This window comes from Rhinatrema bivittatum, chromosome 4, assembly GCF_901001135.1.
Source record: "Rhinatrema bivittatum chromosome 4, aRhiBiv1.1, whole genome shotgun sequence".
In the NCBI taxonomy this organism is placed as follows: Eukaryota; Metazoa; Chordata; class Amphibia; order Gymnophiona; family Rhinatrematidae; genus Rhinatrema; species Rhinatrema bivittatum.
In genome coordinates, this window is record NC_042618.1 from 113,823,828 (window position 1) to 113,839,885 (window position 16,058).

At 46.1% G+C, this 16,058-nt stretch overlaps 1 protein-coding gene across 2 annotated transcripts in view; it reads right to left on the bottom strand.

Annotated features, from left to right (window-relative positions):
* Positions 1-3,076: 3,076 nt before the first annotated feature.
* PAPLN (papilin, proteoglycan like sulfated glycoprotein) overlaps positions 3,077-16,058 on the bottom strand; it is a 178,001-nt gene continuing 165,019 nt past the window's right edge. For both annotated transcript variants that reach the window (XM_029598705.1, XM_029598704.1), the window contains 4 exons: positions 14,693-14,820; positions 7,197-7,305; positions 5,688-5,863; positions 3,077-4,552 (listed from right to left, as the gene is read on the bottom strand). In XM_029598705.1, the coding sequence (XP_029454565.1) occupies positions 4,377-4,552; positions 5,688-5,863; positions 7,197-7,305; positions 14,693-14,820 (589 nt within the window). In that variant the 3' untranslated portion in view covers positions 3,077-4,376. The remainder of the gene's footprint in view (positions 4,553-5,687; positions 5,864-7,196; positions 7,306-14,692; positions 14,821-16,058) is intronic.

The following is a 16,058-nucleotide window of genomic DNA, read 5'->3' on the forward strand; positions in this document are numbered from 1 at the left end:
CAGGTAGGCCCAGTGCGTCAGGGAGCCAGGACTCTAGGAGGTCGCCAAATTTACTGTCTTCAATAGATTCAGGCAAGCCCAAAAATCTTAAATTAGAATGCCGTGAACGGTTTTCCAGATCGTCGAACTTTGCGGCCTGCTCCTCTAGGGTTTTTTCCATGGCAGCCATCTTAGCGGTGGTAGTTAGCAAATCGTCCTCCAGGAGTGAGACCCAGCCTTCCACTTGCTCCACACGAGGGCCCAGGTCAGTAAGTGCCGTTTTCACCTCTCCCAACTAGGCAGATATGCCTGCAAGCTTTTCAAGTGCCACCAGGACTACCTCTTTGATCTCCGCGAGCATCAAGTCGTGTGGGAGCTTATCATCATCGTGGTCTCTTGCCCGTGCCGCTGCTGCCACCATTTTGACTTTGGTCTCGCGGGGTTTCTCTTTATCTTTCTTTCCACCGCGAGCTGGCATTCCCGGCGACTATTTATTAATGTAGGTGACTATTGACATTAGCCCCTTGAGTATACTGGATGGCCACTCCAAAAAGATGGGTTAGAAAGTTAATAAAGGATGTATGCCGGAGCATGGCACCTGGAGCTCAGGAGGAAGTGACCGTCCTGGCTCACCACATCACGTGACTCTCAGGAGAAATTTTTTTACCTGTTAATTTTCTTTCAATGAATCTTGCTACACCAGTCTAAGACCCTCCCAGTAATTAGTCTCTTTCATACCACTACTGCACGTGCATGTTTTCTTCCACCTCTGCATGTATATTTTTGGTAGACTGTAGATCATCATATTTGCCTACCCTATTTTTCTTCTCTAGCCTCCCTTCCAAAGTATTTGGACAAAGGGGTTGGATTTTGAGGGTTGTGTCTCTCAGCATATTTGAAGTCTTTGGATATATTTAATTCAGCTTGTTGTTTAAGTCCTTTGTCATAGGAATACTGGAGTTTTTCTGTGCTGCACCATTTATACATAGTGGCAATGATGTCATGGGGAAAGTCTGTGTACTCTGCCGCCATCTGCTGGTAGGGGGACAAAACATCTATTTCGGCTGGATTGGACTGGTATAGCAGGATTCACAGAAAGAAAATAACAGGTAACACAATTTCTCCTTATTACTGTGCTGCCAAATGTTAGCTTCCCTATGCTTTGAATGTACTTGGAAAAATTTTTATTACTTGTTTTTACCTCTATGGCAAGCTTCTTTTCAAATTCCCTCCTAGCCTTCTTAATTACTTTTTTTTTTTACATCTGACTTGCCAGTGCTTCTGCTCTTCCCTGTTTTCCTCATTTGGGTCTGCTATTCATTTTTTGAAAGATAACCTTTATAATTGCCTCTTTCACTGGAGCTATGTCACAAAACTTGCACTATGCTTGCATCTGTTTGCTTCCATGAAAGCTAGAATTCACCTACTTTATTAACTATTCTTTAAATAAAAAATCAAAATAAACTATAGGACTATAGTTACTCTATAATCAGACTAGTTATGGTGGTATCTCAAATACAACTGCAAATACTTCTTTTGGAATTGCAGATGTCTTTTTACAGCACACATTTCTTAAATATTTAACCTCGGGGGTTATTTTTCTCTCTCCAGAGTATTGTCCTACTCTTTTACTCTGAAAATCATTAAGTTGTCAGAATTGCAATGTAAATACATGGGACATGAGAACTGAGAAGCTGTTTTGGTAATATATCGCCAGTTGAAATACAGGCTAAGGAAATGGTAGTCCTGCGTATAATAGAAAATTTGGTGATTTATTTATTTTTTGTTTTGCTAGGGAGGGGGATTTGAATAAAATGTGATGTTTAAAGATGCTGGTTTACAAGACTTCCAATGGAGATGCAGCAAGAAACAGTTTAGAGTCCAGCGTGACCTTTGTTTCATGTTTCTAGTAGTTTATAGGGTGTGGGTGTTTTGTTGGGGTTTGTTTTTTTTTTTTGCGTTATAGCCCTGTAAGGCATTCTGTAGCAAAGACTTACTGTCAGATGAATATAAAAGACAGGGTATTGAAATAAACTATATATTTTTGGTTTTGAGCAATAATAGTGCTCTCAAGGGGAGAATGATGGTCATCAGTAGCTAGGGTTTGGGTAATACTCTGAGACAGGTATAGGTAATCTGTGTATATGTTGCCTTCCTTAGGACAAGATGCGCTAACCTTTTTCCTATAAACCCTGGGACAACAACTTTTAAACAGGTGCGAGTGCGCACATTTGCCAGCTCGTGTCCAGAGATACCTTCATGTTATAACATGCGTGCATATTATAAAATTTCCTGGACACACATAGATCTGTGCACAATTTTAAATGGACACACGCATCTGTGCGCAAATGCTGCTTCTATTGCATAAGTGGGGAAATTTTTATAAGGGACGTGTGCCAACACTATTCGCCATTTTCCCAGTTTGTTCCCATTTCACCCACTTAAGGGATAGGACTTCCAAATCCCCCTGTTAGCTTCAACCCTTAAAGCCCTACTGACTAGCCTTGATTTTTTTTTGTTTTATTGCTTACATGCCATCCCTAGCAGTAGTAAAGTTACGCAGCAGAGGACCCCAGCGCGCACCTGTGCGCATAAGTATTTACATGCATATCTCTTGGCCGTCCCCCATGACCTGCCCCTTTTTAGAATTGTTTCACTTGTGCACACACCTGGAGATACGCGCATCCATGGGCAGCTTATAAAATCCTCTCAGCGCACATTGGCTCAACTTATGCACGTATCTTCGGTTTTGGTGCGAGTAGGACTTTTAAAATTCACCTTAAAATGAGCAAAATCTTTTAGTACAACTGGCCCTTATGCTGCTTTGTTTCGGTGGAAAGTGGTATGACATGCTGCCAATGTAGAATGACAAAGTAAACAGTGTGCAGAAAAGTAGTCAGAAGTTCATGCATTATATTTAGGGACTTTTGTTTTCAGTTTTTTTGGGTTTTTTTTATGGGAATTTCAATGTTATATCAAAAAAAAAAATCAGTGGAAAAATAACTTTTGCACTGATTTTTCTCCTGTGCATTATAACAGTCATTTTTCCACTGATTTTCTTTTTTTATAACATTGAAAATTCAAACAAAAATAAAACCTGCAAACAAAGGTCCCTAATTATATTGAATGGTTTAAAAGTGACTACCACCATGCCTGAGTGCATGTGAATGAAACCACTGATATGTTTCTACTTTACTTCAGGGGAGACAACACCATACTGTGTAGCTTTATCTATTCAGATTCTGTGTTAAGTAATTCCAAAAGTAATTTCAAACCAAATAGGGCCCTGCCACCTGTCTAGCTTACCCAGGTCCTTTTGGAAATAAATGGTTTGGTTTTTGCTGTGGCTTTTCCAGTGTCACCTGCACCTATTCACAAGAATTTTGAGCACTGCTGTATTCTGTGACATTACGTTTAACTCTGCTGAGGAGAAATTATTCTCATAAAGAACAATTTCTGGCTATGTCAGATTGCACTATCGCATTAACTGTTTCACAAAATGTCAGGTACGTGTGCAGTTAACATATGTCATGACTGTAGGTGTGCCTCTTATATGCTGCGTGAGTGAGCTGGAGGCCATGTGTCCCTTGCAAAATATTTAAAAAGTGAGCACCAAATGGTGCAAGCTAATACTATTATTATTTTTTAAAATTTTATTATGAGTTTAATCATGTTGAAATACAGAAAACACCTTTGTATATATGCCAGAGAGAGTTAACTGTTTCATAATGCCATCTTCAAACAGGCTTTTCATGGGATGGGGAAGTTTCCCACCCCTTCTTCTAACATAACATTTCAGAAAACTGCCTAGAAAATGTTTTATGAAGCTCTTTGGTGGATCAGTTATATTACTTTTATTGTCCTGACTTATTTTTCCAAAATGATACAATTACAGAGGAATTCTTTTGATTATGCACCTTAGCAAGTCATTTAATGCAATAATCAATTTTAAATGGTAATAAAATTAATAGCAACTTTTTATTAGTTGCTAATGGTCTGTAGTGTAATAATACAAGGGTTCAGACTCCATGCTAATTATGTGTGATTTAACTCCTGTTCCCCTATAGAAGGCTTCTATTGGAGCCTTTTGGAATATCATAGTGAGCAGCATGTTAATTATAATGGACAGAAGAGGGTTCAGTGTGCTTTGGAGCAAAGATCTTACAACGAGAATATGCTGTAAGTTTAGCAATGAAACCGTGCTCTTGGTATTGGGATAATGGGCATACAGTGTACAAAATGCAGTTGTATATCACAGTCTTGTTTTCTAGTATGTTGAACTGGGAGAAAGTCTGAAGGAGAGGCCCTTGTCACCATTTTCTTTGTACAATCATCATACCCTGAGCAGACCGTGTGCACCTTAGGAAGGAAGTGGTTGATGGCAGAAAGAATCTCTCTTATCCCTGATGCTGGATGGGGCTGTTATTGGGCTGATACCGGGAGCAGCTGGCACAACAGAAACTGTAGTAGTACTGATTTGAGCAGAGCTGGGCATGGATGATCAGTTCACAGTTGGCAAGATCTGGCAGGTCAATACATTCTCTGCTTGGGTCCCCCGGCTGAAGCAATGGAGCTGGAATTGAGAAAACAGCAGGCAAAAAGTTCAGGACACAGGAACATTCAGCTAAAATGCTGTATACATTTCAGAGTTACAGTAATGTAATGGGACTAAATATTTCCATATGCACCAATGGAATGGTTCTATCGAGTTCTGAGGTCTAATTTGTAATTCTAATGCCAGAATATTCTGGAAATTGCAATCCAGAGGAGGCCAATTTTTAAAACCATTTACGTGGGTAACTTGGCTATTTGGAAATTGCCCAGCCACTACCCAACTAAAAGTAAGCACAGAAATCAAAACCACACACAATTTTAGGCAGGTAAAAGCAGGTGATCCTGGGGCTCGTTTAGGTGTGGGATAAGAAATAATGCATGTAGATTCCATTTTGAAATCCAGAAGTATTATTTTCAAGGGAAATGATACCTGCAGAAATTTATATGGGTACTTTTTCCTGGGGCAGTTTTCAAAGGGAAAATATGCTTGTACTTCTTCTTTGAAAAATGGTGCAAAGCCCATGGGTAGAATTACCTGCAGACTGTGTGCCCAGTTTTTAAACTTGTCCTGGAGGCCTACATGCAAACCAGCCAGAAAGCTCTTGGATAGCAATTGAAACACACAAACAAAACTGCTTTTCTCATAGCTGTGCTAAAGAGTATGTGCTCTCATAAAATGGGACATCAGTATTTTGGTGATGGCAAAACCCTGGTGATTTATTTAAGACAATTTTAAAAACTGCTATAACATTAACTTTTAGCAGACAAAATAACCTGGGGGGCGCCACAAGCAGATAAAATAGCAACAGAATCAAGAGCAGCCCAGCAAAGTTTAGCCAGGGAGCCCATACCTCGTGCATGAAGGAGGTGGGGATATTAAATAAGGTCCGCAAATGTTTATAAATAAAGTCAAAAGTACAACAGTATAAATCAAGCAAAAACTTTTTTTTTTTTTACCTCTGTTGCTATCCTACAATAGTTTATATAATGGAGATAAACTATATTTAAAATGAATATACATAAATTTGTGGGAATATCAGTGGAGAAACTGCTACATGGGTGTCCACATGTCTCCTCTAGATGTCACTGTTGCTCAAAATGGAATGAAGCTGGGAGGAAAGAAGGGGAAAAAAACAGGATAGTTAGGAGCTCACCTGCTGGCCTGTCCTTAAGCACTTTGACTTCCGCAGTAGCACTAACTGAGTGGGAGCCAGTATAAGCATTACAGGTATAAGAGCCCTCGTCAGCTGGCTGAGCATTGTTTAAAATCAGGCTGCCGTCTGCGGACATGTGAATATGGTGGCCATCTGCTCGCACTGGAATCCCATTCCTTTAACAAGAGAGAAAATTCACAGAGGCACTGGCTGATGGAATAGGCTGAATGCTGCTTAATGGCAAGAGAATTGCATTGTACAGTGACTGTACAACTTTATGTACACTATGATATCCTATGAATAGAACAGGAAACAAGCTGCACAAATGAGCTACGTGCACCATCATGTGACAAACAAGTGCAGCTTCACAGTTCTTTAGTGGCCCAAAGACAGGGTATCTGAGGTTCACCTCAAAGTCCAAACAGTTCAGGTTTAGATGGTGGTAAAAAAAAAAAAAAAAAAGCAATATGCGCAATTTCCTGCTAATTATGTATTGTAACATTTAAAAGATTCAATATCTTATGCTTATAACTCAGTCTTGCTATAATTGTATCTCACACTGTCAAGTTTTACATCTAATACAAATAATTTTGTTTAAATCAGTAATATTAATTACATGCCAGGCTTCAAATGTCAATTACCATACATCACTGTTCTATATTGTTTTGTTTTTAAGCCCAGTAGTTCCTCCCCTCTTCTTTTTCTTCCAAGTTCAGTTCGAATCACTGCTGGGATGCTGGTGCCATGAGCCTTCTTTTGCAACTTACAAAAAAGGATTTTCTTCCTACTTAATAGACACTCCCTCGCACTAGTCATTGTGGCAATGCTCCTGAGACCAGGAGTCATGCACCAGGACTCCTTCCAGAACCCTGTATCATGGGCCCTAAATCTGGCCACAAGGTGTCATCCCTACTAATGAGCTTGAATCCCCCCTCTCGCAAGGCGGTGAATGCTACCTTCGCAGCATCCCCAGCCCCAGTGAACCTGGAGTGCAGAAGATCCAATTCAGGGACTGAACCAGGATCCATCTGCATGGCTGTGCACAGTACTGCCACTAGGCTGACCCCCACTCCTCGATGTTCTATTTTATAATAGCACTGTGATTATTTTTTTAAGAAAGTACACAAGTATTTAGGAGCAGAAGAAATAAGGTAAAAGCAAGCAAAGAAGGTTTTTTGTTTTTTTTGGGGGGCTATCTCTGTCTTCCACTATTAGCAAACTAGGAGAAAAAGAAAAAACAATGAGGATAAGTGGTATTGAGGCAGCTTTCTCCAAGCATAGGTCAGAGGAATATGTGGGGCTTAAAAGACCTCTCTGTGGGAAAGGAGAGACTCCAGAAGGTAAGAAGTATACAGCATTGTCCCAGTGTACAGATGTGGCGAGGGCTATAAGGGGTTAAATGTAAACTATCATTCTATTTTTAAAAAAAAAGACAAAAAGCATGACCCTAACAAGCTGAGAAATCATAAATAATAAAATAAAAAAGATGTTTGTCAGTGACTCAGTTACCTTGACCATCTTACGTTGACATTGGTACCTGCCACAATGCACTGCAGTTGTGCATTTTCTCCCACAGGAACAGTAACGCTGGATGGTGGACCAGTGATTTTCAGCTCACCTGCACAAACATAAATATCTTATAACTTTAAGGACATGTAGCCCCAGTTTCTGACCAGTTGAACCAGATATTCCATTTAATTCCCTTACGCATAACAGAAGTTTAGTGTCTCAGATGCAATCCTAGAAAAGGCAACGTGACAGGGAAATTCTATAGCTTGATGATCAGTGGTTCTCTACTGCTGTCCCCCCTGGCCCTCAAACAGTTCTGGTTTTCAAAGTAGCCAAAACACCCAATTAACCTGTGTTTCCGAGGAATTATTGAGTGTATTTCATAAATGTAAATTGTGGATATCCTAAAAATCAGATCTGTTTGGGAAGCATGTGGGCTGATGAGAATCATTGTACTACAATAATACTACAAGAAAAGATGCAAATAGGGCTGTCCCTACTAGGATATAGCCTGGATCCTGCACTTCGACCTCATGGTACTCAATGTTCCCATTAACCTGCATGGGGACCTCTCCCACCTCTGCTGCTGTCTCAGACATCTCATGGTTTGAAACGCACAGAACCTTGTAGTCTCACAGGATCTATGGGTGCATGCAGGTCAACATGAAAGACATCTGGAGAAGCACCAGGTGGTTAGAAGGCAGCGGGAAGCTCCCACAGACTGATTTGTTCCAGGCCTTGCAACCATTAGAGTTGGCCCTGGGTGGAAATGTCTTTGTGGAGAACAGAAAAAAAGGACAGAACTGATAACTCTTAGGTGATCTAAAAGCGGTTCTGTTCTACTTCTAAAGAGAATCATTCTCAATGCTCACAGTTCCTTTCACATCTAGTAAGTATAAAGAAGTTGGAAAGTGCATGCTAAAAGCATTAAACAAAGGCACATTTCTCTATATAAGGTTTGAGCACACAAAATGTTTTGGGAGTGGGTGTGGGTGGGATGCCGATAGTGGAGAGGGGGTCAGTGATGTCTACATGTGGCTATGTAGGTGTGGTTCATGCATGGGTAGCGAGTTATGGGTAATGTGTTTTAAGTGGGTGGTTGGGGGGGGGGGTGTTCATCACCTCTTCCTTTCCCTCAGTGGCATACCAAGGGGGAGCCAATGCCCCCGGGTGCATGGACGATAAAGGGAGGCCCACGCGGTCACTGGGGAACCTCATTCCACCAGCGGTTGAAAAACAGGGGAGAGGGGCCATCCAGTCACTGGTGGATCACATCTCAACAGCGGCTGAGCAGAGAAGTGCACTTTTCTTGTCGTTTGTGCTGGCCCGCAGTATTAAAAACTCATGAGGGTAGCACATTCTCTAGGCCAGCGCTTCTCAACCGGTGTGTCGCGACACAGTAGTGTGTCGCCAAACACCTCCAGGTGTGTCGCGTCTCCCGGTGTCCCACTACCCCGTTCTACTTTCCTTTTGCCTTTTTCCAGCTCACGCGGGCCAATTGGAAGCCTTCGTTCTTCCTACCCCCATTACACAATGGGAAGCCTCCTTCATTCTGCCTGCCCCCGCGCAGGCCAATCGGAAGCCTCCTCCCTACCAGTGGGCGTAGGAAGAAGGGAGGAAGCCTTTGATTGGCCGGTGAGGCAGGCAGGGAGGAATTTTGAACTCTGACGAAGCAAGATCGCGCAGTGAAGCGGAAACCCGACCCCCGACGAAGCAAAGCCGCCATGGGAGCCCGTTCCCATGGCGGCGAAGAGGAGACCTGACCCCGACAAAGCAAGGCCGCCACAGCCTGTGGCAGCGAAGAGGAAACCCGACCGAGGCCACCACGGGAGCCCATTCCCGCGGTGGCGAAAAAAAGAAGGCCCGCCGGAGTAAAGCCGCGGCGGAACTGGAGCCCATCCCTGCAGCGAAGGAAGAAGAAGTTTTTGGTGAGAGCGGGTGCGTCTGTGCGCGTGGATGAGTGCCTGGGTGAGAGCGGGTGCGTCTGTGCGCGTGGATGAGTGCCTGGGTGAGAGCGGGTGCGTCTGTGCGCGTGAATGAGTGCCTGGGTGCGAGCGGGTGCGTCTGTGCGCGTGGATGAGTGCCTGGGTGCGAGCGGGTGCGTCTGTGCGCGTGGATGAGTGCCTGGGTGCGAGCGGGTGCGTCTGTGCGCGTGGATGAGTGCCTGGGTGCGAGCGGGTGCGTCTGTGCGCGTGGATGAGTGCCTGGGTGAGAGCGGGTGCGTCTGTGGGCGTGGATGAGTGCCTGGGTGAGAGCGGGTGCGTCTGTGCGCGTGGATGAGTGCCTGGGTGAGAGCGGGTGCGTCTGTGGGCGTGGATGAGTGCCTGGGTGAGAGCGGGTGCGTCTGTGGGCGTGGATGAGTGCCTGGGTGAGAGCGGGTGCGTCTGTGCGCGTGGATGAGTGCCTGGGGTGAGAGCGGGTGCGTCTGTGCGCGTGGATGAGTGCCTGGGTGAGAGCGGGTGCGTCTGTGCGCGTGGATGAGTGCCTGGGTGAGAGCGGGTGCGTCTGTGCGCGTGGATGAGTGCCTGGGTGAGAGCGGGTGCGTCTGTGCGCGTGGATGAGTGCCTGGGTGAGAGCGGGTGCGACTGTGCGCGTGGATGAGTGCCTGGGTGAGAGCGGGTGCGTCTGTGTGCGTGGATGAGTGCCTGGGTGAGAGCGGGTGCGTCTGTGTGCGTGGATGAGTGCCTGGGTGAGAGCGGGTGCGTCTGTGTGCGTGGATGAGTGCCTGGGTGAGAGCGGGTGCGTCTGTGTGCGTGGATGAGTGCCTGGGTGAGAGCGGGTGCGTCTGTGTGCGTGGATGAGTGCCTGGGTGAGAGCGGGTGCGACTGTGTGCGTGGATGAGTGCCTGGGTGAGAGCGGGTGCGTCTGTGTGCGTGAATGGGTGCCTGGGTGAGAGGTGGTGTGTGTGGGTGTGAATGGGTGCCTGGGTGAGAGGGTGGTGTGTGTGGGTGTGAATGGGTGCCTGGGTGAGAGCTGGTGTGTCTGTGTGTGAATGGGTGCCTGGTTGAGAACTGATGTGTCTGTGTATGAATGAGTGCCTGGGTGAGAACTGGTGTGAATGGGAGCCTGGGTGAGAACTGGTGTGAATGGGTGCCTGGGTGAGAACTGGTGTGTCTGTGTGTGAATGGGTGCCTGGGTGAGAGCTGGTGTCTCTGTGTGTGAATGGGTGCCTGGGTGAGAGCTGGTGTCTCTGTGTGTGAATGGGTGCCTGGGTGAGAGCTGGTGTGTCTGTGTGTGAATGGGTGCCTGGTTGAGAGCTGGTGTGAATGGAAGCCTGGGTGAGAACTGGTGTGAATGGGTGCCTGGGTGAGAGCTGGTGTGTCTGTGTGTGAATGAGTGCCTGGGTGAGAGCTGGGGTGTCTGTGTGTGAATGAGTGCCTGGGTGAGTACTGGGGTGTCTGTGTGTGAATGAGAGCCTGGGTGAGAGGTGTTGTGTGTGGGTGTGAATGGGTGCTTGGGTGAGAGGTGGTGTGTGTGGGTGTGAATGGGTGCCTGGGTGAGAGCTGGTGTGTCTGTGTGTGAATGAGTGCCTGGGTGAGTACTGGGGTGTCTGTGTGTGAATGAGTGCCTGGGTGAGAGCTGGGGTGTCTGTGTGTGAATGAGTGCCTGGGTGAGTACTGGGGTGTCTGTGTGTGAATGAGTGCCTGGGTGAGAGCTGGAGTGTCTGTGTGTGAATGAGAGCCTGGGTGAGAGGTGTTGTGTGTGGGTGTGAATGGGTGCTTGGGTGAGAGGTGGTGTGTGTGGGTGTGAATGGGTGCTTGGGTGAGAGCTGGTGTGTGTGGGTGTGAATGGAAGCCTGGGTGAGAGCTGGTGTGGGTGTGAGAGCATTTGTGTGTGATTGAGAGCTTGTATATAAGAGACCATGAGTGTGATTGAGAGAGAGACTGGTCAGGGAGGTGAGAGAGACCGAGACTGTTCGTGGGGTCTAATTGGAGTTATGTGTGTGAGTGACTGGTTGTGGGCGCTAAGGAAGAGGACTGTGAGGACAAAGCTTCAGCAGCCCTTGCTGCTTCCTGTGAGTGCTATTGGCCTGGAAGGGAAAGGAGTAGGAGAGTTGCTGGAGAGGGTAAGAAAAGGTGGCTTTTTAAATTTATTTTTCTTGATTGCCATTTTAATTATTGGGTATTATGCGATGTCTGCTGTTTTGAAATATTTTATTGATATTTGGACATGTTTTAATAATTTTTATGAGTTTTTAATTGTTGGATATTCTGTTCAGCAGCTGTTTTGTAACATTTTTAGTAAAGCTTTACAATTATTTCTGTGTGGGGCGCTATAGCAGCTTGGCTTATTCTGTTTTCCCAATAGGAAATGTATTAGTGTTTAGGGCCTGGTTTAATAGTTGTATTCCTTAGATAGGGTTGTTACTGGTTGAGTGTGTTCCATAATACAGGTGTATCTTTGTGCGGGTTAGTTTGTGTGCATTATTGCAGATCCTGGGACTATGTTAGGTGCTATATTTCTCTTTCCATTTCTCTAGGTTTGCACTGCATGCAGAGTGGCTTTTTTGGTTTTCCATTCCAGTTTCTGTCTCCATATTTATAATGTGTGGTCTTTCTGTACTTGGTGAAGGTCAGTTCTGGGTGTGTGACAGAGGTGAGATATTTTACTAGCATGTAGGCTTTTGTATCAATCTTATTTGTTGTGTTTTCTCAATAGGATATGCATTAGTGGTAAATTACTGTCTTTTCATAAGAAGGGCTATTGTGCCTGGTAGTAAAGGGAGTTTGTTTTGCTTTTACTGAGATGTCATCAGAACCAGAATATCTTTTTTTGTATGGCGAGTTGTACAGGGTAATGCCCTAGATCTGCTCTGTACTCATTGCGGGGGGTTGAGGGGATTCCTGTGGATGCAGAGTGCATGTTTACATTTAGCCCCGTGACGGTCACATGCTCAGTGTGTCACGCATGTGAGAACCATCTGTCAGGTGTGTCCCGGCCAAAAAAAGGTTGAGAACCACTGCTCTAGGCTGATCTCACAATGCATGAGATCAGCATGGAGGAAGTGCTAGCCCTGTTCATTTTTAATACCGTAGGGTCTGCACAGACGCAGCAGAACTTCAGTAGCAATGGCCGGCTCCTCCCCAACAGGCACATGGCTGTGGTGACAGAGGGAGAAAAGGACTAAGAGAGGCTCCAAGGATGCCAAAAAAAGAAAGAGATGGGGCCTGCCTTCAGTGTGTGTGTGTTTGGGTGTCAGAAAGTATGGAACCCTGCCTGGGGGGGAGGGGGGAGGGAGTGGTGTGAGAATGAATGGATGCCTGCCTAGAGATGGGAGAGTGGTGTAAAAATGAATGGGAGCTTGCCTGAAGGTTGTATGTGAGAGAGCCAGTGAGAGAGAGAGTGTGTGTGTGTGTGAGAGAGGAAGCCAGTGAGAGTGTGAGCCTGTGTGTACGAAGGAATCTGAGGGAGTAAGAGCTTGTGTGTATGAAGGAATCTGGGGGAGGAAGCTTGTGGGGGGTGGGCAGGCCTGGATTTGTCACAACAGGGACACTAGGCCTGTGCCTAAGGTGGCAGAAATCTGGTGGGGGGAGAGGGGCAGGACAGCAGGCTGGTTGAAGATTTACTGCCTTCCAGCTGTCCTGAATTTCAATCAGCCAGAGAATAGCCCTCTGCTTCCTGATCCAGCACCACCACCCCCTCCCCCTTTCCAGGCAGCATGCAGGGAACAAAATGGGAGAAGACTGAGTCTGGAGTACAGACAGCAAAAGGGATAATTTTGGTAAGATTAGGAGGGGCTGAATGGGGATCATTGAGGGTGAGAAGAGAGGCTGAGGGATGAGAGTAGATCAGATGGTGGAAAGGGGACATTTTGTGTGTGTGAGAGAGAGAAGAGTGATGCTGGTGTGTGTGACAAATTGAGTGGATTTAAAGAATTGTGAAGGGGAGCAGGATCAGAGCACAGTAGGGGATATCTTCCCCCTCCCCCACCCACTACAATTCAAGTTCTCGCTCCCTTGATCTCAAATTCTATCCCCCAGATCCTTCTTTCCTTTCTCTTCTCTCCAGATCCTGGAACCCACCTTCCAACATTTCCTATTCCCTTCCCCCTTTCTCAATCCCAGAACTTCCCTCCCTCATCTTGTGCACCTTGCGTGCGCCAAGCCCTAGGGGAGCCCCGATGGCTTTCCCTGTTTCCTCCAAGGCCGCTCTGAAATCGGAGCGGCCTCGGAGGGAATTTCCTTCCGCCACCCCCACCCCCCACCCCCCACCTTCCCCTCCCTTCCCCTACCTAACCTGCCCCCCAGCCCTACCTAAAACCCCTCCTGACCTTTATTTTTCAAGTTGCGCCTGCCTCTGTGCAGGTGTAGGTTGTGTGCGCCGGCCGAGTACCGGCGCTCGATCCCCCGGTCTAGAGGCCCTACGGAGGCCTCTGGTCATGCCCCTGCCCCGGACCGCCCCTGACCCTTTTTTCAAGCCCCGGGACATATGTGAGTCCTGGGGCTTGCACGCGTCGCCGGGCCTATGCAAAATAGGCTCGGCATGCGTAACCCCCCTGCGCGCGTAAGGCTTTTAAAATCGGCCCCAATGTGTCTGGCAGTGGAAGGTGTTTGTGCTGCTGTTACTGTGAGGTGACACCAGAATTTGAAAATATTTTTTTGTATGATGAGCTGTAAGGGAAACATCCAAGCTCCATTGTTGGGGGAATTTCTGTGGATGCGCAGCATGCTGCAGAACTGGAGGTGCAGGGTTTATATTCACATTCTGTTCCTTCTTGTATAGATTCCAGACTTCAAGCTCATAACCCTATAGAATTAGTTTAATGAGGCTATCAAATAATTGTAATAGTTTTACCAGAGAGGTAAACTGGCCAGTTTTTTTTTTTAATTTTGCAGAAGACCCTTGGGACGTTTATTGAGACTTTTTTTTTTATTGCCAATTTTAAGGCAGGGGGGGTGGGTGTGATGAGTGGGAATGTCACTTTGGCTTGCCCAATCCCCCTCCAAATTCTTCTGTCTAGAGACACCACCGATTTTTCTGTGACCTTAAGCATTAGTACAAAAAAGATAGGGGGGAGGGCGTGCTGGAGAGGTGCAGAAATGCATTGGCCCCCGGGCACCAGAGACTCCCGGTACGTCACTGCTTCCCCTATTCACCTCTCTCTTTCCCCTCCACCCTTCCCTTCCTATCTCATATCACACTTCTCACATCCCTTTTCCTTCTTTTATTTATTTAAACCCATTTATATTTCGAGGATCTGAAAATCTTGGTGGATTACAATTCACATATATTTTCTCATCCCCACTTCACTACAGTCTTCCACCATCCTCCTCCCTTTCCTTCCATCTCTTCTCCTTTGATCTAATGGGTCTCTCTCTCTTGCCATCAAGAGTTGAGAACCCTGCCGACCCTTCAGGTTACTCTTCCCCCACCCCCCTCAAACTAAAACTTCATGCATACAAACAAATCGTCAGACCCTCAACAACAGGCGTTCTCGCGGGAGCGAAACATTCCTACAAGCGCTAAGGAAAACAATTAGCCTTAAAATACTTTACCTCGAGTTCTCAGTTGGATTGTTTGGAAATCGCTGTCACGGCTGTTGGGAACACTGCACCTATACAGCCCAGCATCCTCTGAGGTGACTTGGTTGATCAAAAGTGAGCCATCTGACTGCTGTCGGTACCTGTGGCCAAAAGAAAGATTTTCCTGTTCAACTGTTCTTTATTTCAAGATGCTGGTCTTCATTTCTTGGCATAATTCCAAAATACATTTTAAAGGTTACGCACATGGCCTACATTTGTGTGCGCTTCCTGACTCGCACAAATGTACGCCCGATTTTATAACATGCGCGCGGCTGCGCGCGCATGTTATAAAATCAGGGGTCGGTGCGCGCCAAGCCCTCGGGGAGACCAGCTGGCTTTCCCCGTTCCCTCTGAGGCCGCTCCGATTTCAGAGCGGCCTCGGAGGGAGCTTTCCTTCCCCCCCCCCCCACCTTCCCCTCCCCTCCCTGTCCCACCCCCCTTACCTTTGTTGTGGAAGTTACGCCTGCCAGCCGAGTGCCACTGCGCGATCCCCCAACCCAGAGGCTGTAACGGAGGCCTCTGGCCATGCCCCTGTCTATTTTTTCAAGCCCTGGGACTTACACACGTCCCGGGGCTTTACGCGTGCCGCCGGGCCTTTTGAAAATAGGCCCGGCCCGCATAAATCCTCCTGGATTTACGTGCGTAGGGCTTTTAAAATCTGCCCTAATATACATGCAGAGGAGGGAAAGTAAAACCCCACTCCTGCAAAACTGATGCCCATTTTGGTGCCCATAAATTTAGTGCACCCAAAACGTGAAGTGCACAAAATTTATGCAGGGGAAAATATTTTAAACTTCGTTTTTGTGTGCACTGCTCCAAAGTTGCATGCACAAAAGCTCTAGAATATTGACCTCTGTATTTCTACTTCTGTGGATACTTTTTCTCTGCATGTAGTTTTGAAAATGCTAAACTACCTGCATTGCTGCCTCCCATGATCTGGTTCTACCTGTAAACCCATAGGTAACAGTCTACACATTGTGAATCTCTGTGCTTGTAGGGTGGGCAATTTTCAGAGACCCTTGGTAAATTGCTTTTCAAATTTCCCTCCGTATCTTTACTATTGCCTAGGCACCCTCCCCCCCATTATAACTTACTAGAAGGCACTAAATATACAATTTCTTTACAAATTATAAAATTTGTTTTCAATACACACCAAGCCAGCTCTTATGTGATGTATGAAAGGTTACTCGTCTAATAATTCTCCATACAGTGTTACCTGAAATGCTGGAATTTAGCCATTCAGCTGGCTGCTGCTTCAACTAACTATTTATTGATCAGCATTTTCATCTAATGTGCTTTTAGCTTGATAGAAAAGAAAAACTAAATTAATATTCCTCGT